At 65.4% G+C, this 20,463-nt stretch overlaps 1 protein-coding gene across 5 annotated transcripts in view; it reads left to right on the forward strand.

Moving 5' to 3' along the window:
* The window catches only part of STK40 (serine/threonine kinase 40), a 40,002-nt gene extending 24,480 nt beyond the window's left edge, over positions 1-15,522 (forward strand). For all 5 annotated transcript variants that reach the window (XM_038557903.1, XM_038557900.1, XM_038557902.1 and 2 more), the window contains exons 5-11: positions 1,754-1,981; positions 2,778-2,830; positions 8,307-8,422; positions 11,762-11,906; positions 12,007-12,126; positions 12,484-12,568; positions 13,489-15,522. In XM_038557903.1, coding sequence (XP_038413831.1) covers positions 1,754-1,981; positions 2,778-2,830; positions 8,307-8,422; positions 11,762-11,906; positions 12,007-12,126; positions 12,484-12,568; positions 13,489-13,707 — 966 coding nt within the window. In that variant the 3' untranslated portion in view covers positions 13,708-15,522. The remainder of the gene's footprint in view (positions 1-1,753; positions 1,982-2,777; positions 2,831-8,306; positions 8,423-11,761; positions 11,907-12,006; positions 12,127-12,483; positions 12,569-13,488) is intronic.
* Positions 15,523-20,463: the final 4,941 nt, after the last annotated feature.

Here is a 20,463-nt window from a genome sequence, read left to right on the forward strand (position 1 = left end):
GGGACGTGCCCTGAGGGCCACCCGTGGATCCCTGGTTTGGGTGCCAGCCATCCTCCGGCCTGCCCAGGTATACCAGCTGTTGAGAAGTATCCCCGAGCCTCCTGCCCAGTGTGCCCGGATTCCCAGGTCCCATAGGGAAGGCACTAGTGAATAACTCCCAGCCCGAAGAGCCCTCCTCGGGGCTGAACCGACTTGGTGTCTCCAGAAATGAGGAAGGCCCGCATCAGGGCGCCCGGGAGGCCTCCCGCTCAGGCCCCCAGCAGAGCTTCCGCGGGGCCCCCAGCTAGACTCGCTGGCCAGGGCCACTCTCGCCAGATGGACCCGCACTCAGGAGGCACAGAGGTTCAGCGCCGGCGGCCCCAGATTCAGGCTGTGTGACCTGGGGCAAGTCACGTCCAGTCCCTAGGTTCCTCATCCGTAGAATGGAGGCAGTGACGGATGCCTGCCTTGCTCGCTCGCAGGGGGCTCGGGAGGGTGAGCATGCCTGTGCGCGGCCCGAGCTGTCCCTACGTGCTCATTGCACTTACTTGCCCATCAGCTTGAGTTCTTGGGTAAAATCGAGGCAAAATGCAACCCAACCCACCCCGACCCCACACGCCCTACCGAGGGCTTTATTGTTAGGTGTGCGATTAGAGCCAACTCTGAGAATCAGTGTTTCCCTTCCACGTGAAACCACACCGAGGGTGATGGGGAGTCCACAGTGCATGATCTCTGATGCCTGCCAGAGCTTGCCCCCCGCCCCCCGTATCATCTTGGATAACAGAACGTGGGTGATTAGAGCCCCCCGCAGTCCCCCAGAGCCAAGCATCGGTCTGCTGGGGATGACACTGAGCGTCTCCCTGAGCTGGCTCATCAGTAGGGGTTGTAGGTTTAGGCCCTACATTTGGTGTAGAGATTACTTTCTTAAAAATCTTAAAAAAAAAAAAAAAAAAAAGATGGGGATCCCTGGGTGGCTCAGTGGTTTAGTGCCTGCCTTCGGCCCAGGGCGTGATCCTGGAGTCCCGGGGATCAAGTCCCACATCAGGCTCCCTGCATTGAGCCTATTCCTCCCTCTGCCTGTGTCTCTGCCTCTCTCTCTCTGTGTCTCTCATGAATAAATAAATAAAATCTTAAAAAAGAAAGAAAGAAAGAAAAAAAAAAGAATGAAAGAAAGAAAAGAAAAAGAAATATCTTTTTGGCAAGGAAAATGGGCCCAACACATGCTGGTGGCAGGACCCACATCCTGAGCACAGGCACGGGTTGCTGTCTGCTCTGGACAGCCTGTGAGGGAGGGTGCTAGCTCCCTTTGACGGACAAGGGACCAAAGACTTAGAGAAGTGAGGTGAACTGCCCCCTGTCCCACAGCTGGAACAAGCCGGAGCCTGAACCCCAACAGACCCACGGTTCGCGGCTGCCCAGGGGTCCTGCATCTGTGTGAAAGCACTTGTCTTGGGCCCATGGGACACCTGACTTCTATTATCTCGGGACCTGGGTCACGACTGGAAGCCCTGGGCTTGCCACCCGCACCCTGGGCTCAGGCGTCCCTTTGGCATTTCATGCTCAGCCCCGATCCAAACCCCGTGCATCAGGACCAGATCACGAGGCATTTAATCTGAGGCCTCAGCTGGGCTGGGCCCTGGCACGGAGGAAGCCGGGTGTTCCGCAGTGGACCCCAGGTCCAGGCCCCAGGCCTCCAACTCTGGGTGGGGGGGGGCGTCCCGAGCCCCCAGCGCCGCTGGCCCCAGCCAAGCCTTGGTCTGCCCCTGCCTCGCAGGACCGCACCTGTGAAATCGTTGAGGACACGGAATCCAGCCGGATGGTTAAGAAGATGAAGAAGCGCATCTGCCTTGTCCTCGACTGCCTCTGTGCCCACGACTTCAGCGACAAGACTGCCGACCTGATCAACCTACAGCACTACGTCATCAAGGAGAAGCGGCTCAGTGAGCGGGAGACCGTGGTCATCTTTTACGACGTGGTGCGCGTCGTGGAGGCCCTGCACCAGGTGACGTCTGCCCTTCTGCACGTCCTCCGCCGCTGGCTGGCCTATCCTGGCTCCCGGTGACGGAGGGGCCTCCAGGCCCTGCAGCCGTGGAAGGCCACCCTCGTGCTGCTGCTCAGTGCAAGCAGCTCCGGCCCCGCAACCTCCCCTGGTGTGCTGCACAGCCACAGCAGCCTGCAGGAAAGTGGCTGGGTGACCTGAGCACCCACAGAGGCACAGGGCTGCCCGGGCGGCCCAGCAGGGCCCAGGAGGCAGCTGCCCGGCTGTCTAGAGGCTGCCCCGTAGCCTCCCAGCAGAGGGGATGACAGTGAGGCCTCGGGGCAGCCCCCGCCTGTCTCTGAGCTCCTCCTAGGGTTGGGGTGTCAGGCACCCCGAGGTACAGGGGAGGAGAGCCAGGGCCTCTTCTGGGCACGCAACTCCTTGGGCAGAACCTGTACTCTTCGAGCACCAGAGCTGTGACGGTTCCTCTCTGACAGCAGATCCAGGCAGATGCTAGTGGCTTTGTCAGGATGTTTGCTGGAGGGGGAGTGAGGACTGGTTTTCCCCACCAGCTGCTGCCCTGAGGGGAGAAAGCTGGGGAAGCCACCCCGAGAGGGGCGGAGACCGCCTGGGCTCACCTATTGCCCCATCCCTAGCCGTGGTTGGGGAGGCCTCGGGTGGCTGAGCAGTCCAGGCCTGAGCCGACGAGACAGAGTCTTCCCTGCCTTCCCAAACACCCGGAGAGCCCACGTGTGACAGGTTGGGCCCCACCCGGGCTCTGTCGTCCCCGGTCCGAACCATGTGCCTGTTGCTCTTCCAGAAAAACATCGTGCACAGGGACCTGAAGCTTGGAAACATGGTGCTCAATAAAAGGTAAGAGTCTCTTCAACGATGTAACCTCGGAGCTGGCACAGGCTACCTGCCACAACTACCCAGCGCCCCCAGGTCCCCCGGAAATCCCAGGGGTGGGGGATGGGATGCCTGCCTCTGCCCTTTGCCGCATGGGAATAAGGTGCTTGCTTACAAGGGGCATCTTAGGGCCTTCTGAGTGGCTCTGTCAGTTGAGTGTCTGACTCTTGAGCTCGGCTTGCGTGTGATCTCAGGGCCATGAGTTCATGCTCCACGTCGGGTGCCATGCTGGGTGAGGAGCCTACTTAGAAAAAGAAGAAGGAGAAGGGGATTCCTAAAGGTCGCAGGCCGCAGAAAGGGAGCTCTGGGAAGGATTCCAGAGACCCTCCTTGGGCCACTCATTTGATGTGTCTGGTGGGGGCTCAGTGAGTGAAGGAATGATGGGTGAGCAAAATGAGGCCTCGTCAGAGGTCGGGTTCCAGGAACCAGACTCTGAGGTGTGTGTGCAGAAGGTTGACCAAGGCGGGCACCTGGGTGGCTCCGTGGTTGAGCGTCTGCCTTGGGCTCAGGGCGTGACCCCAGGGTCCTGGGATCAAGTCCCACGTCGGGCTCCCTGCATGGAGCCTCCTTCTCCCTCTGCCTGTGTCTCTGCCTCTCTCTCTCTCTCTCTGTCTCTCATAAATAAATACATAAAATCTTTAAAAAAAGAAAAAAAGAAAGAAAAGGTTGACCAGGAAATGCTGTCAGGGAGAAGGGTGGGATCGGGCCAAGGGAGAAGTGCGGCTGTGGGGCAGCCACAGTGGGGCCTCGGTCTGGAAACCTGAGAGCCAGAGGGCCCTTCACATGTCCCAGATTGAGGCAAACGGGGTGCATGGCCCTGGCCCCCCACTGCAACCAGCCTCAGACTGCAGGCTGTGCCCGGGCCAGGGTGGGGTAGTCTTGGCCAGGGCAGCTTCCTGTGGCTAAGGGGGCTTCCTGGAAAAGGGTGCAGCTACGAGGGGTCAGAAGCCATTAGTGTGACACGAGGGAGACAGTGCATCGATCTTGGAGGGGCTCTGGGCGGCTCACCCTAGCACCCTCGGACAGTCAGGTCACCCCCCTCAGGGGAGAGGGCCCAGGACAGCCAGCAGGCACCCCCACGACCCTAGGATACAGAGCTGGGACGGGCTCGCCGCCAACCCCCGTCCCTGGCCAGCTCACCCTTGCCAGCCCCTCGCCTCCAGGTGTAGAAGTGGCTCCGAGGCCTCGCGGAGGGCAGGCCCCCATCTCACGGTAGAAGTGGCATGGTAGTGACTTGCTCCATGATGTGGCACCAGCTCAAGAGGGGCCTGGGAGGAGAAGCAGCTGCAGGGAGCTAGGCCCTGGGGAGGGTGTGGGGGGCCAGCCTGAGATGCCAGGGGGAGGGTGCCACCCCACCCAGCAGCTCAGCCCATCCCCGCCCTCCTGCCAACACCACCTGGCACCCGTGCCGTGGACACAGTCTCCCAGAGCCCCTGTGCGACGGGGTGCCGACCAGAAAGCCCTGGCTGGGGGCCCGCGGGTGAGGGCAGAGACTGGCCGTCTGAGTCAGTTCCCTGAAGGGTGAGTCAAGATTTGCCAGCTGGAGAAAGTGAAGCCCTGAAAACCTGACCCTGTCCTGCTCCACGGGGAGGAGGGAAGGAAGCCAGAGTTCAGGGCTGTCAACCCTTGAGGCCAAGGGAGGGAGCTGGGGAGGCCGGGCAGGAGCAGGAGTTGGGGTTAGACCCGGCTCAGAGCCCAGCACCCTCATTTCCCTGGAGGCTGGGGGAATTGACTAGAGCGTGTGCTGGTTGGCTGGCTCCTCCGCGTATTGAGGGGCTGCCGCGTATTGAGGGGCTGCTGCGAATCGAGGGGCTGCAGCATATTGAGGGACTGCTGCAGAAGCCAGGGCTTCCCCGAGATTGCGTCTCCTCGGGGCAGTGGAGGCGATTAAGCCTCCCTGCAGACAGTGGCCTGAGATGTGGAACCGCCCCCGAGGCTGGGCCCACCCACGTGTGCCCCGTGCTGCTAGGCCCGTGGCCCGCTTCCTGGGAGACGAGGCCTGTGGGGGTTGGGTGGCAGGTGAGGGCCCCAGGGGTGCACCCAGGGGTGCAGAGGGCCTCGGCTGCAGCTCCGAGCTACAGCTCTGTGCCCCTGCCTGCTCTGAGAGCCTGCCGTCTTCCCTGGCCTCCTGTGGGACGTTGGCCCGGGACCATCCTGCTCTGGTCGGCAGGGCCTATTTTTGGACCACCTCAGCTCATCTGGCTGCGGAGCCCAGGTCCTCTCCAGCCTTCCGCGCGGAGCAGCCTGACGGTGGCTGTGGGAGCGCACCTGTGCGCCGCTGACCCCAGAAGGACCCCAGGCCTCCGGGTGCCCGTGGCGGGGCTGCTCCCCTCACTCCTGCAGGCCACCCTGCTCTGGTAGTAGAGTCGGGAAGTCAGACGGCTCTTGAATAACGACAGTGTCTCTCCCGCAGCTCCGGGGTCTGCCTGTGCATTTCCGTGTGTCTGCGGGTGTGCCCACGGAGGTGTTTCTCGGATTGAGGAACACCAGAACCCCACTCAACCCCCGTGTCTCGCTGCATGGCCTCTCATTGGATGATCCCCTCTCTTGGGTCTTGGGATAGACGGAGGTTCTGACTCCTTTCGCATGACTCCCAGGTGCTCCAGGTGGGGGCACAGGCCCCGCTGCCCACGTCACACCGCGTCACACCCCCTCCCTCCGCGCTTGCACCCCTGCAGAGGTGGAGGCCTGCCTGGCGGCACTCCAGCCCCCGCCTGCCCACCGGGCCGGCCCGAGTCCAGCTGCAGGGCTGCCTCTGCCCCTTGGGGAACGGAGCGGCCCGGGAGGACACACGGAGGTGTGTCTGCAAGGCCGCTCTCCTGGAGTTCGCCCTGCTGGGGAGAAATGGCAAGGGTTAAAATGTGAAATACCCTGTTGGGGTTATGTGAGGTCTCCTGTGGGTTCTTTCTCCTTCCTTCTTTCTTTTTGGGTAAGCAAGTTGCATACCAAGTTCCTAGAAAAGGAGAAAAATGCTGGTCGCCCAAAGGGCCATAACTAACCAGTGACTCATGCGGAGCGGATCGTGCTGACACAGAGCCACCTCCCTTCACCCCCGCTGCCCTTGCCCCCTGCCGCCAGGACCAGCCCGGGGGGTCTGGGGCTCCCGGGGCTCTGGGCGCCACCACCGACTTGGGGGGTAGTGGCTGGGCAGGGGAGTGGAGCCAAGCTTTGGGAGGTGTTGGAGCTGACCGTGTGGGTTTCCTGTGGGACAGCATCCAGGGTCCTTGGCCCCGGCGCCCAGGCCCTGCCACCCAGGCCCCACTGCCCCGGCCCCGCCACCCAGGCCCTACTGCCCCAGTCCCGCTCCCCCGGCCCCGCCGCCCAGGCCCCACTGTCCAGGCCCCACTGCCTAGGCCCTGCCGCCCAGACCCTACTGCCCAGGCCCTACTGCCCCAGCCCTGCTCCCCCGGCCCCGCCACCCAGGCCCCACTGCCCTGGCCCTGCCACCCAGGCCCTGCCGCCCAGGCCCTGCCGCCCAGGCCCTGCCGCCCAAGCCCCACCATCCAGGCCCCACCACCCAGGCCCCACCGCCTGGCCACACACAGTGCCCTGGACCACAAGGCCGGCAGTACAGCTGACGGGAGGGAAGCAGAGCCCACGCTGCATGCTCTGGGGCCTGTGGCCACCACCCTCAATGGGGTTTCCTGGGGACTCCCACTCCCCGCCCCCTGGTGTGGGGTTAGCCATCAGTCACCAGTCGCCAGGACCCGGCCCTGCCTTCCCTGGGGTCATCTTCCTGTCACGTCCTCACACAGTCCCAGGAGTTGAGTGCTGATATTCTCTGTCTGACAGATGGGGAAACAGGTTTAATAAGAGATTTAAAAAGGTGCCCGCGGTCACAGGCCAAGGGATGGCCAAGCTGGGTCTGGAACTTGGATCCCGTGGGCTGGATCCAAGTCCCCAGCCCACGGGACCCCGCCGTGACCGTCCCCTGCCAGCGTCCTGCGCCCCGGGAAGTGCCGCGGGACACCCTGCCAGCTGTGGCAGCCGTCCGAGGTGGGGAGATGGGGAGGGCGCCGAGGGTGCCGTGCCTCCACCCGGTGGGGCCTTGCAGATGCGCAGTCCCACACTCAGGGTGGTGATCCGGGCGGCTCGGAGCCGGAGCGTGGCTTCTCGCCATGCTGTCCTCGGCCAGGCCCCTTGCCTGCCCGCTCAGGCCCCCACTGCCCTGGGGCCACCGGGCAGACTGGCATCTGACAGGGCAGGCCTGTGTGCAGAGCCAGTCGAGTTTCCGTTCGGAGTGCACAGGACAGACTAACCTTTGTTTCGCACCAAGCCCTCTGCCAGCAGAATTCCCCGACATAGCTGACGGGCTCGCGGAGCCCGTTGGTCACGGCTCCTGGGGAATTCCACGCTTGGCCCCGCAGCCCACGCCGCCGAGCCGACCCCCTCTTCACCCTGCGCCTCAGCCAGGGGAGGCGGTGGGAGGCTCTTCGAGGGGCTGCCTTCCCGCCATCCTCCTGCTTCTCTGCCTGGCCAGCTGACACCAGCCGACATGACACACAGCCTGGTGGGTGGCCCCCGCCCTCCCCAGGGGGCCTTGCCCCCTGCCGCCCACCCCGTCCGGTGTGGAGTAAGGCATCCACCCTGGGCTGCTTCCTCTTGTGCACGTTGTGAGCTGCATGAAAGGATCGGATCCCTAAGCCACGTGCACTGTGACTCTCAGATGGGGGAGTCTCTGGCCTCCTGGGCCAGGAGAGTCTGAAGCGCAGGGTGGAGTTGGCCTCGCTGGAGCCGAAGGGACCTTCAGGGGCTGGGCACTGACCGAGCCTAGATCCTGCTCACTGGCTGTGGGGCCCTGAGCGAGTCCCTCCATTTCTCTGTCCCTGAACCCATCACTGTGAAAACAGGGCCGTCAGAAAGCCGCCCTCGAATGCGGACAGCCTGCATCAGACACGGAGGGCAGGGTCCGCACCCGCTAGGTGCCCTAAGCGTTCGTTTCTAGTCCAGGGCGCTGCCTACCAGCAACGAGGGTGATGGCCAAAGCCATCGGCCGAGGGGGACAAAAGCGACTCCCACGTGTGGGCCCTGGAGCCCTGCTGGGCTGACTTTCCTTGTAGGTCAGGGAGGGGCCGAGCTAGGTCTCTGGTCATTCCAAACATAGGTGTTCTGCGAGGTGGTTTTGGGAAATCTCTGCACGTTGTTCTGCGTTCTAAGCCGTGGCCCCGAGGCTCAGCCAGGACGGCAGGTTCCGGGAGCCCCTCTTGAGTGACTGAGGTTCCTCCGACCCCAGGTGCTGAGGGGACAGCTCAGCAGGCAGCAACCAAGGGTGGTGGCAGCCGAGGGTGGCCAGCATCAGCCACGGGGCAGGCAACGGGAGCCGGGGAGCAGAAAGGGAAGTGGGGGTGATCCCTTTGCTCCCTGGGCAAGATGGGGGGCAGCTGGGCGCCCGCGGGTGCAGACGCGCGGTTTGTTCATTCTCTCCCCAACCCCCCCCCAGGACGCATCGGATAACCATCACCAACTTCTGCCTCGGGAAGCATCTCGTGAGCGAGGGGGACCTTCTGAAGGACCAGAGGGGGAGCCCCGCCTACATCAGCCCAGACGTGCTGAGCGGTAGGTGCGGCGGGCCCCCAGCAGTTCACTTGCTGGGCGGAGCGTGTCCGGGGCAGGCCTGGCCTGGGTACGGGGCTGCAGGGCTGGTCCAGACCAGCGCCGTCCCTCTGTGTGCAGAATCTGGGGTCTTTTGGGGAACGGAGGTCCTCCTCACACCGGTGCGGGCTGGGCCTCTCTGACAGTATTTCTGTGAGTGTGAACAATGGGCACTTGAAGGACTTTCCTGAGGAAGTGACATTTGAGCTGTGATTGGCAGGACAGATAAGGCCTGGACAAGGGTGTGGCCAGGCTGGGCGCTGGAGGAGGGAGCCTGGTGCAGGGGAGCCACAGGGTGGGCAGCGGCCAGGCCAGCAAGGCCCAGGGAAGCGCCGTTGAGAACGTCTCTTCCCTCCCTCCTGCCTGGATTTATCAAGGGCTACCGTGTAGAAGGCCCTGTTCTAGGCGCTTCGAATACAGCAGTGAACAGGCAGACAGACGTAGCCACCTCCACAGGCGGCGGGCTGACGGTGAGGTGGGGGGAGCAGCTGTACAGCTCACCCAGGGATGCTCATGCCGAGTCCCCGCTCTGGACAGAGCGCGGGACACCCTTGAGGTAGACCTGAAGTCCCTTGGGTGCAAGTGAGCAAAGCAAGGCTGGGACAGATCAAATCTCTCACCATAGGTGAGGACACCGGGGTGGCTCAGTGGTTAAGCATCTGCCTTCGGCCCAGGTCATGATCCCAGGGTCCTGGGATCGAGTCCCGCATAGGCCTGCTTCTCCCTCTCCCTCTCTCCCGACCCCCTCCCCACACTTGCTCACTCTCTCTCAAATAAATAAATAAAATCTTTTATAAAATAACAACAAAACCCCAAAGTCCTAACTGATAGTAAACCTGAGAACAAAGGCTCAGCCCAGGCCGCCTCCCGCCCAAGCCCATGTTCCGGCAGTTCCCCAGGATGCTTTTTCCTCTCCCTGTGTCTTTTGCCAAATTGGGTATTTCTGTCCTGATCCTTAGGGGGCCGAGGGCTTTACATCTGCCACCATCCCCAGCATGTACTTCTGCACCCCTGCGCACAGAGGCAGCACAGCCCCGGGGGGAGCAGGCTGCGGTCACTCACCAGCGCCTTTGCCACCCCTTGAGGTGGGGCCACTCCCCAGGACTGGAGTCACTGTGGCCTCTGCGAGAGGGATCCAGGTGCCAGGGCTGCACCCCAGCTCCCCAGGGACCAGCCCAGCCAGGAACCCCTCCACATACTCCCCAAAGCATCCCTGTGGGTGACAGAGGCTCCTCCCCCAGCCCAGGCCTGTGGGTGGGGCCCATGACTGTGCGAGCTGGGGTTGCCCAGGCTGGCTCTGGTCAGGCGCCTCGGGACGCCAGGCTCGGGGAGCCTCCCTGTGCTCTTCCTGCTGCTGCCTGTGGCCTGTCTCTGGCTCCTCCAGACTCAGGCCAGTCTTAGAGGCTGAAACAGAGGAACCCACTGCCTCACGGGTTAACAGCAGACGCGTGGCTGCCTCCCCACATGGTTACGAGGTTGCAGCGGGATGATTAATGACAAGTCCCGCTGTGTGGGCTCTGAGCCAAGGTCTGCCACTTTGGTCATCCTATGCGCCAAGCACAGCCTCAGGTGTCGGGGTGGAGCCGTGAAAGGCAAACAGGACCTTGCCCGCATAGAGTTTATAGTCTGCTTAATAACCGTGTCCTCGAAAAAGTTAGTGACTTCTCTGGGCCTGCAGTTTCACATCTATAAAACAGGGATGGTAACAGCCTCCGCTTCATGAGGTCCTGTGGGTTGGAAAGGCCTTTGACCTGCTGTCTGGCTAATTAGCTAGCTGGCATTACTGGTGCGGAAAGGAAGGCTCGAAGCACTCAGGCGGGATGGCCTGCGCAGGCTGAGGTCCCGGGGGGCTTATCTGCTAGAGGGGGCTGTTCATCCCCCATCCAGGTCGGGGCAGGCGTCCTGGGGCTCAGGCTGCAGGACGTGGCCCCTGGTCTGTCCCGGGCATCTCGGCAGGAACCCCCTGGGCTCTGTTGATGACCCCACGTGGTAGAGCAGGGTCCAGGAGAGCAGGGCTGCCCGTGGGGTCAGCTGCACAACATGGCCTGTTGTACCAGCCGGGGCAAAAGGCAGCTCTCGCCCCAAGCAGCCCTGTGAGGTCAACGTCCCGGCCCCATGTCACAGAGGACGTCGTAGGCTAGGTGAAGGCGGCCCGAGACACCTTTTGGAAGCACCGGCTAAGGCCTGTAGCAAAACGTCCACGCCCGTGTGCTGTGCACACCCACTGGTCAAGCAGCTTGACCTCCAGTGGGCCTGGAGAGCCCTTTAGAACAGGCACCCCCACCCCAAGGGCTTTGGGGTCACCCAGGCGGCTTTGGGGCCCACAGGAGGGATCCTGGTGTCCAGGCCCTGCCTGGTGCCCAGCAGCATCTGCCCCACACGCATGGGTCACATCCTGGGACCTGGCCGCTGCTGCGTCTGCTGCCAGGCCAGACACCTGTGGCTCGGGGGCCGGCCGGGCGGGCAACTTCGAAGGGGCTGAGCTGCTCCACTTTGCTTGTGGGAATGGGTTGGGCAGGGGCTGGCGTGCCCGAGGAGCCCTAGTACAAATGGATAGAGGGACGGTGCCCTGGGGGTGGGAGGAGCGGGGCTGCCCCACTCAGCCATGCGGCCCTGGACAACTCCCATCCCTGTGCCTCATTTCAGAAAAACAGAAAGGATCTAATTGGAGTTGGGTGGGCACGTAACGACATGGGTGCTGTCCCAGCGCGGCCGCCTGGCTACATGCACGCTGCCCTCCGATCTGCAGGGGAGGAAACTAGCGCAGGGTGTCGGCCATGGGTGGTCCTTCCTGCTGCAAATACTGAGGCCAGGCCGCCCCAGCCCGGCAGGGTGCCCAGCAGAGAGGCACCTGCTTCTGAGAACTTCCCTCCAGTAGGGGAGACGCGAGGCAGCAGAGACTGGGCTGAGGCCCTGGGGGCAAGGGGACAGTGACAGGGGCAGGGGTGGCTGAGTGTTCCAGAGCCGGTTAGCTCTTCAGTTCCGTACACGCTCCTGGCACCGGCTCCACGAGCTGCCTGCCAGCCGCTGGGGCCACAAGCATAGGCCCAGTGCGCAGGGCTCACGTGTGGCGGAGCAGGGCTGGTGTGCGGGTGGCCGACCTGCACGAGGCCAAGGACCCTTCTCCTTCATGGATCCTCCATGGGTCCTCCAGGGGCCAAGGTCCCTCCGTGGTGGGGCGTCATCCTGGGCGGAAGTGGGGCAGGGGGACAAGGCACGGGGTCCCGTGGGCAGGCAGCCGAGGGGACCCCGGGGCCTCGCTCTTCCCGGCCCGCTGAGTGTGTGTGTCCATGCGCCCCACAGGCCGGCCGTACCGGGGCAAGCCAAGCGACATGTGGGCCCTGGGCGTGGTGCTCTTCACCATGCTCTACGGCCAGTTCCCTTTCTACGACAGCATCCCGCAGGAGCTCTTCCGCAAGATCAAGGCGGCCGAGTACACCATCCCCGAGTGAGTCCCGCTCCCCGCAGGGACGGACGCAGCAGAGGGGGGCGGGCAGGGGGGCCAGGGAGAGCCCGCAGCCCCTGAGCCCGTGCCTCTCCCGCCTCAGGGACGGCCGGGTTTCCGAGAACACCGTGTGTCTCATCCGGAAACTGCTGGTCCTCGACCCCCAGCAGCGCCTGGCCGCCGCCGACGTCCTGGAGGCCCTCAGCGCCATCATCGCGTCGTGGTGAGTGGGCGGGTGCCGGGCTGGGTGGAAGGCTGGGTCCCGCCCGCGCCCATCCCACCCAGGAAGCGGTCTGGGGTTCGGCTCTTCCTTTGCCAGACAGACTCCAATTCCCAGGTTTCTCCACGGGCGAGATGGTGAGAACTCAGGGTCGCGCACCGCGCATGCCAGTCAATGCCCACGGTGGGGCTGGCATTCTCTCACCATAGCCCGCGAGGTAGAAACGTCCCCATCATCAGATGAGAAAACTAAGTCATTCCTGTCAGGAGGGGGCTTGCTGGACCCCAGGGCGGCGCGGGGCTCCTGTCCTGGGGCTCCTGTCCGGGGCCTGGGGTGGCCTGACTCTCCGCCTCCCCGCAGGCAGTCCTTGTCGTCACTGAGCGGGCCTCTGCAGGTGGTTCCCGACATCGACGACCAGATGAGCAGCGCCGACAGCTCCCAGGAGGTGAGTAGGGGCGGCTGGACTGGGGGCTTGGGGTGCTGAGGGGGCCTGGGGGTGCTGGGGGGCCCCCTCCCAGCTGCCGCTTCCTGCCTTGGCCTGGCCTCTTAACAGCCACCTCGCCCTGCCTCTGACTCACTGGGGCGCTTTCAGCCTTTCTGCTCGTCCTTTTCCAGATGATTCATTTTCTCCCAGTTTTCTCTCGTTTCTTGCTCCCTGCCCGGGAGAAAGTGCCGGCCTAGGGTGGGGGCAGCCGCTGGCAGGTGATCTCAGGGCGCCCCCTGGAGGGCAGGGCTTCTGCGACTGGGAGGAGGCTGGAGGGACCGCCTCCCCAGCCCGGGGCAGGTGGGAGCAGGAGGCCCCCGGGGGGGCCCCCACCACCCCACAGCTCGCAGCCTCCATTCGCTAGGAGACAGGTTCAGGGAGGTGCCCCCACGTTCCCAGGTCAGCACCCAGGCCTGCTGCCCCACGGTGAGCACGCCTGCGCCAGCTCCCTGGTCTGCTTGCCACAGCCTCCACCCTGCCCCGGCCCAGGGGAGATGACTGCCCCCCCTCCCTGCCCAGGGAGCCAAGGCTTCCAGGTCCTGCGAACACCCTCGGAGCCAGTGCTCAGGAGGGGGGTGCGCGCCATCCCAGGCCTGTGGTCAGCAGAGCAGCCCGCACTAGGTCCCTGCTGGCTGGGGGGCTGGGGGGCTGGGGTCCTCGCTCTGGGCCACTGGCCTCTAGAGCCCGCCCACCCACCTATCACCTAACACTGGTTCCCTGCTCTTCCCTCCCCTCCCCCTCTTGTCTCTCCTTCCCCCACCCTCCTTCCTCTCCTCCTTCCCCTCCCCCTCCCTCCTTTCCTTCTCCTCTCCTTCCCTTCCCCCTTCCCCTCTTCTCTCCCTCCTCCCCTCCCCCTCTGTGTCCTCCCCCCTCCCCCCCAGGCGAAGGTGACGGAGGAGTGCTCCCAGTACGAGTTTGAGAACTACATGCGGCAGCAGCTGCTGCTGGCCGAGGAGAAGAGCTCAGTGCACGAGGCCCGGAGCTGGGGGCCCAAGCGGCAGTTGGGCAGCGTGCCCCCCGTGCGGCGGCTCGGCCATGACGCGCAGCCCATGAACCCCTTGGATGCGGCCATCCTGGCGCAGCGCTACCTGCGCAAGTAGCCCCATCGCCCGGGCCGCCCGCCACCTCCTCCAGCCCCCAGGTAGCGGCCCCCACCCCCCTCACCCCCGACGGCCGGGGCAGGGACAGCGCAGGGACAGCGCAGGTCACACGCGGGGTCAGCGGACGTACCACGAAGCTACTTGGGTAATGATTGCTTGATTGTTTGGTTTTTTAATCTGAGAAGCCTAGATAACTAATCTGCTTTTAATCATGACGTTTTAATCTACCTCCGGCTTTACCCCGCGGTCTCTGGCCCAAGCGGGAGGAGGGCCCGGCCGCTGGGGCGCTCACCGATAAGCTGACCGGCCGCCTGCTGGCCCCGAAGGACCCTGCCCCGCCCCCAGCCCCAGGGGCCTCCTCGCGCCCCCCGCAGTCTGAGCTTTGGAAGACTTCACCTCATCTTAAGCAGAATTCAAATATATTTATTTTTGTACTGAAGCCAACTTCTCCCCATCTCCAGGTGGCTGGGCCCGCGGCCACCCCCTGCCCCCAGCGCCCACATCGGGCCCCCCAGCTCCAGAGCACCAGGCCCCCCTGCCTCTGGTGATGGGGAGGCCCTCCTAGACCTGGCTCTCCTTCTCCCATCTCAGGGGCTTCTCTGAGGTGCTGTCCCCTCGCATTAACCCTGGTTTCTTTCTGCACCCCACGCCGCGGTACCGAGGTGATGTTGACAAAGATGTGAAAGGGGTGCCTGAGGGGCGGCGGGGGTGGAGGCTGCGGGGCGCCCCGGTTTCACCGAAGGCTGGGCCACCCCCCCCATTCTTGCCGCCTCGTGGATGTGGGGTCCCCACCGCCAGAGCCCGGCCAGGGCCCTTCCTCGGGGCCGCGGGGCTGGCGGGGAGGACTCCTGGCTTGAGAACAGCCCCGCTGCCCTTTTCGAGCCGAGATTTTGAAGTGGATGCCGGTCTTGCCAGAAACACTGTTCTCACCAGAATGCGCTCCCCGCCCCCCTCCCTCACTGGACTTGGCCTTACCCGGTGCCGAGCAGACCCCCCGGCCCCCCTGGAGAGGCTGTGTTCCCCTCCAGGCAGCCCTGGGCCCTCAGCCCCTTCCCGTCTGTCCTTGCTCCCCGGTGGGGAGGCGACCGAGGCCTGTGTGACCTAGTTTCCCAGAGTGCGAGCTGCCCCCTCCCCAAAAGCTGACTCACTGTGAGTGACTTGGGCAAGTTCCCAAACCTCCTTGTGCCTCAGTTTCCCCATCTGAAAAAATGGGGCCACCTCTTGCCAGCAGTAGCAGGGCCGCCCATGCCCCTTCCTCCCCGTGCCCCCATCCCAGCACGTGGGCGCCTCATGCCTCTGCCTCAGTGGGGCCGCGGGAGCCCGCCTGAGCCCAGCGCTCACTGTCCGGAGCACCACACGCGGCCTGGCAGCAGTGGCGGCCGCGGGGAGCCGGGGTGCCGGGCCGCGGGGGCCGGGGTGTCCTCTTTTCTATATTTATTTCAAAAAGAAGTCTCCCGAGGGAGTAAAGCACAGTGTGGCCGGGGCTCAGCCCGCTGTCCTCCCTGAGGTCTCAGCTGTGCCCGCCCCGCGGCCATGGGCGGCCTTCCCCCTCCTTCTCAGAGCAATACCCTCGGGGGTCCGCGCGGGGGGTCTGTGGGCTCAGGCACTGCGCCCCACATCGGCCCGCTCTGACCCTACGCCTGCGGCAAAGCAAAAAAGGAGGTCGGGCCTGTCCTCACCGGGTGTCACACTGAGAGGTCCTGTTGTAAAGAAACAAAACGAAACAAAAAGTCACAAAAAAGTTTGTATAAAGACCTATTTTTGTACTACATGGGGACTCTTCCTGCATGTCAGCAATAAAACTCCTGACCTGGAGCCCGTGTGGCCTCTTCCTGCCCTTCTCTCTGTGTGTCCCCGTCCTGCCCCTGCCCGCAGGACAGGCTTCCTGCAGCTCAGCCTCTGCCCCCTGGGAGCCCCCCAGCCCCCCACCCGGGGGAGGGACCACACCTACCCAGCAGGCCCCTAACCCGTTAGCGCACCTCCCTCCCCACACCCCGCACCCCCAGGGGGCCTCCCACGTGGCCGCTGAGCCAGCCCTGCCCATGGGAGGCACCGGAGCCGCCAGCGTGTCGCCCCCCTCTCCCTGCAAGCCGAACCTGGGGTCGGGGCCCTGGGCTCCCCCCGACTGCCCCCGTGCCCACGCGCCCGCGCCCCCTGGGAAGCCTGCCAGCCGCCTGCCTTCCCTTCCTTCCTTCGCCTAAATATAGACGCTGGCGGCGCTGCAGGTGGGCGGGCACCCCTGGGTGCAGCACGGAGCCCCGCGGACCCCGCCCCTGTGCGGGGACCCACGCGCGGATCACAGGGAGCCCAGGCTGCACGGGCCCTAGAGCTGCCCGGTCCCACCTCCTCACGACCCAGCAGCCGGGTGGGCCCTGCCTCCCTGCCCCCCCAAGTCTACACTCGCGTGTCACACCTCACTGACCCACCCCTGATATGGGAGCCCCCCGGATCCCCAGCCAGAAGGCGCCCTCACCCCCAGGGCACCACCACTGGGCCCCGGCACTGCCACCTGCCAGTGGCGGCACCTCCTTCCCTACCCCCACTGTACCCCCCATGGTACCCCCACCGCCCAGCAGCCTCTGCTCCCTCTGTTCCCTGCCCGGCCACCCGCTTGGCTGGCGCGTCTCCACCCCTGGGCCTGCGGGGCACGCAGCTCGCCCACCGAACGGGGGTTATTGAGCTCAACTTACTAGACGGCTCTTCAGCTTTGGTTTTAAAGATTTTATTTTATTCATGAGACAGAGAGAGAGAGAGGCAGGGACCCAGGAGAGGGAGAAGCATCAGGGAGCCAATGGGGGACGGCCCCGGGACCCCGGGTCACGACCTGGGCCAAAGGCAGGCGCTCAGCCACGGAGCCACCCAGGCATCCCTGCTCTTTAGTTTCTATTATGAGCCACGGAAGGGGAACATTTCAGAAAGGTGGGGGGAGGGGATGATCAACAGTGTCCTCTGTCCTCCGCTCCTGAGCAGTCAAACATGAACTGAGACGGTTCCACCAGCCCCGCAGCCTCAGGGAGAGAAGCACCCTGGAGTTGCCCGGCTCTCGGCGGGGGGTGTGGGGGCGGGAGGGGTGGGGGTCGGGGGACCGAGTCTCGGGGCCTGACTTCTTGCCACCTCACGTGCAAACCCGGCAGCTCCCACTCCCACCCCGCCTAAGCCCCCCTCCACCGTCTCCCCCCCACCTGAGCACCCCCTCCCCACCCCCCCAAGTCCCCCACCGTCTCCCCGCCCCCACCCCGCCTGAGCCCCCCTCCCCACTCCCACCCTGCCTGAGCCCCCGCTGCCCCCTCTCACCCCCCTGCTCCCCTGCCTGTGGGCCCCCCCCCACAAACAGCCACAGGGCAGCAGGATGGGCCCCGTGCGTCCCCTGCTGGTGCCCCTCCGATGTCCACACGCAGGCGCCCCAGCCCCGCCGCGGGGGACCTTGCTCACCAGAGGAAGTCCCGCGGGCCGCCTGCCTCCAGGCCTTCTGGAAGGCTCCTTGGTGTTGGGGCTCTGTGACCTCCGTGACCTCTGTGACCTCCCGGCCGGCCCTGAACCCTTGGCCTCGCCTCCCGCCAGCTCTGCGCTCCTCTGGCCTGGGCGCACCCCCCCTCCCACGAGTCCGCGGGGCAGGACCCGGGCGCCGGGCGGGGATGGGGGGGGGGGGGGGAGCGGGGGGGGGGAGCCCATCAGAACGGGGGCGCTGTCCGAGGAGCCTGTGGCCTCGGAGCCGGGATCCAGCTCCGACCTGGGCATCAACGCAGACCCCGGGCATCCAGGACCCTCGGAGCCGCCACCGCCTGCCGCCTGCAGCGGCGCCCTGGCCCTTCCTGCCTTTATATACGTGTTTGTCAAGATTGTGTTTATTTATTCATGAGACACAGAGGGAGGCGGAGACAGCGGCAGGAGAGGCGGCTCCCTGCGGGGACCGGGGTCACGGCTGGGCTGGAGGCGCCCCCACTCTCAGCTGCGGAGGGCGCTGCCGGCGTCAGTCCCCGAGGAGACGACAGTGTCCCGCCGGGCAGCTCTGGGCCCAGCGGCAGGAGCCCCGGGCCTGGCGCCGCCGGGAGACAGCTGGGGACTCCGGTCTCAGGTCACATCCGGGCCGCGCCCCTGACCTCCACGAGACAGCGCGCACATGCCCAGCCTGAGCCTCAGTTTCCCCCGTGAGGTGGGAGTCCCGCTACAAACGCCGTGGTTACGGGCAGGGGCTGCGGGGGAAGCACGCTTGGCACCAGCGCCAGCAGGCCCTCCACGTCCAGGAGTGTCGCCGGCCGGCCCGGGCTGGGAGCGTTCAGACGACGTGGCGGCAGGTCCACGGAGGCCACGAGTGTCGCCTTCTTCCCTCCATCGGAGACCTAGGCGGCACCGAAGCCCCCATGGGGAGCACAGCTGGCTCCGCGTTGGGCCCGGAGCCTAACCCCCCGAGCCTCCCAGGGGCGCTGGGCCCCTCGCCCCGACCTCCCAGCGAGACGTGTCCTAACTTCTCTCATGAACAAAGACCCGTCTTTCCTGTCTTAGCGTCGCTCTCTGTGCCTCCCAGATGACAGATGTCTAGTCTCACAGGCCAGGAGAGCGGAGAGGCGGCCAGCCAGGGGGCAGGGAGCTGGACGGGCAGCAGGCCCGTTGCTGGCCGGCAGCGGGGACATCCACAGGCAACAGGTGGCCAGGCGGTCACGAGGCCCGTGGCGGCCGCCCTGGTGGGCCAGAGGGACACACCCAGGGCCTCCAGGAGTCGCCCCCCGCCTCTCTGCAACCGTCCAGGGCTTGGCCACACGCAGCCCCTAGGGGAAGGCAACGCGCCGGCCACCATGTGTCCCCCTCTCTGAAGGGACGTAAGCACGTCGACCCCCACGTGGCTCAGCGCGGCCACCAGCTTCACCGGGGCCGAGTCACACCTGGCCCTCTCCAAGCACGCGTGACACAGCAACGTAGACGGACACCCGTGTCAGCAGGCGGCGGTACCAGAAGCCAAACATCCAAACTCCTGCCCGCCCTCAGAAGGACGGAGGGCTCGCGGGTCCCAGGGCACACGGGCGTGCTGCGGGGGGAGGCCCACAGCCGGGGCACATGGGTCCCGGGACACAGTCCGGCAGACACAAGTGTGCTGCATACACGAGCCGACAGCCCGGGACACACGGATCAAGCCCGCTGCGTACACCCCGCTTAGCACCCGGCCCTTCCCCCTGCAGGGTTGTCGCTCGGCCCGCTCGGACCAGGGGCGCCCATGCCCGGGGGCCCAGGCCAGGCCCTGGGGTAGCACCCGATGCGCAGCGGCTTGTCCTGGTGCACCCGCCACACCCCTGCTGCGGCCCATGCGACATGGAAGTGGACACACGAGTACCCGGAGGGGCAGGGACGCCTGCACACGCATGCACAAAACAGACCCAACAATCCCCAAGACACTGGGAGTCCCTGCTTGTCCCCGGGCCAGTCTGCCTTTCTCCTTCCAGATCTGCCCTCTGCTTGAACCCAGGCTCAGCCCTGGGAGTGGGGGTCTCCGGCGTGGACACAGGGGGGGTCACGGGCCCACAGGCCTCAGGCCGCGCCTTCAGCTATGCCTGCAATTTCCTCTCCCCCTTCCTTCCCTCCTCCTCTCTGAGGCTCCCGCCAAGAGGGCCTCCCCCTCACCCAGGGCCCCCGCAGGAAGGGGGGCCCGGGAGGGGTGGGGGCTGAGAGTCGGGCAGGAAGACGCGTGGACCCTGTGACACACTGCACACGTGAGCCCTGAGCCTGGGGGGAGGTGGATGCAAGGGCTGGGCACGTTTAGCCTGGAGCAAAGTGCACGTCTGCCGTGGCTGGGGTGCGGGTGCAGGGCGGTGTGGGGTGCACAGGGGCCGCAGAAGCTGGGGGCAGCTGGGGGGGGAGGCCTGCAGGGCTCTAACATTCAGTCACCCCGTGTGACAGAGCTCTGCCAGCTGGATGCCCCGGGAGGGGAGTTCCCTCCCTTGTGAATTGAGGGTCCAAGGGAGGCGCCCCTGGGAGGAAAGCAAGGTGTAGACGGGCTCTAGGGGCAGAGGGCAGTGGGTTCAAATCTTGACCCTTTGGTCAAGCGTGTCGCCCACCTTGGGCCCCTCCTCCTCTCCCTGACTCAGTTTACTTCTCTGCCAAGTGGCAACAACAGTGCCCGCGTCGCAGGGGTGTTAGAGTTAAAGGAAAGAATATTCAAAGGGCACGCACTCGCACCCGCACCCACACGCGCACCCTCACCGGCACCCGCACCCTCCCCCGCATGCGCACCCGCACCCTCACTCGCACGCGCACCCTCACCGGCACCCGCACCCTCACGCGCACCCTCACCCACACCCGCACCCTCACCCGCACCCTCACCCGCACCCTCACCCGCACGCACACCCGCACCCGCACCCGCACCCTCACCCGCACGCGCACCCTCACCCGCACCCTCACCCACACCCGCACCCTCACCCGCACGCGCACCCGCACTCACGCTGCCCGGCACCGAAGCGGAACTTCATCCGCATTATTATTATTATCATTATTTTGTTATTAGGAGCTTGGGGGCGGGTCGCTGCGCCCGCCTCCCCGCGGTTTCCTGTGGGAGAGCCGAGCCCCCCCGCCGCTCCCCTTCCTCCCCGGCCCCCTCCCTCCGCGCCTCCCCCTCCCGCCCGCCGCCCCGCCCCGCCCCGCCCCGCCCCTTTCCTCCGAGGAACTTTCCGCGGCTGGTCCTGGGCCCGCGTCCGGCCCGCGCTGCCGCGGCCTGGGAGCCGAGCGGGGCAGGGGGCGGCGGGGACCGGACGGGGCGCGCGCGGCGGG

Source organism: Canis lupus, chromosome 15 (genome assembly GCF_011100685.1).
Source record: "Canis lupus familiaris isolate Mischka breed German Shepherd chromosome 15, alternate assembly UU_Cfam_GSD_1.0, whole genome shotgun sequence".
Classification (NCBI taxonomy): Eukaryota; Metazoa; Chordata; class Mammalia; order Carnivora; family Canidae; genus Canis; species Canis lupus.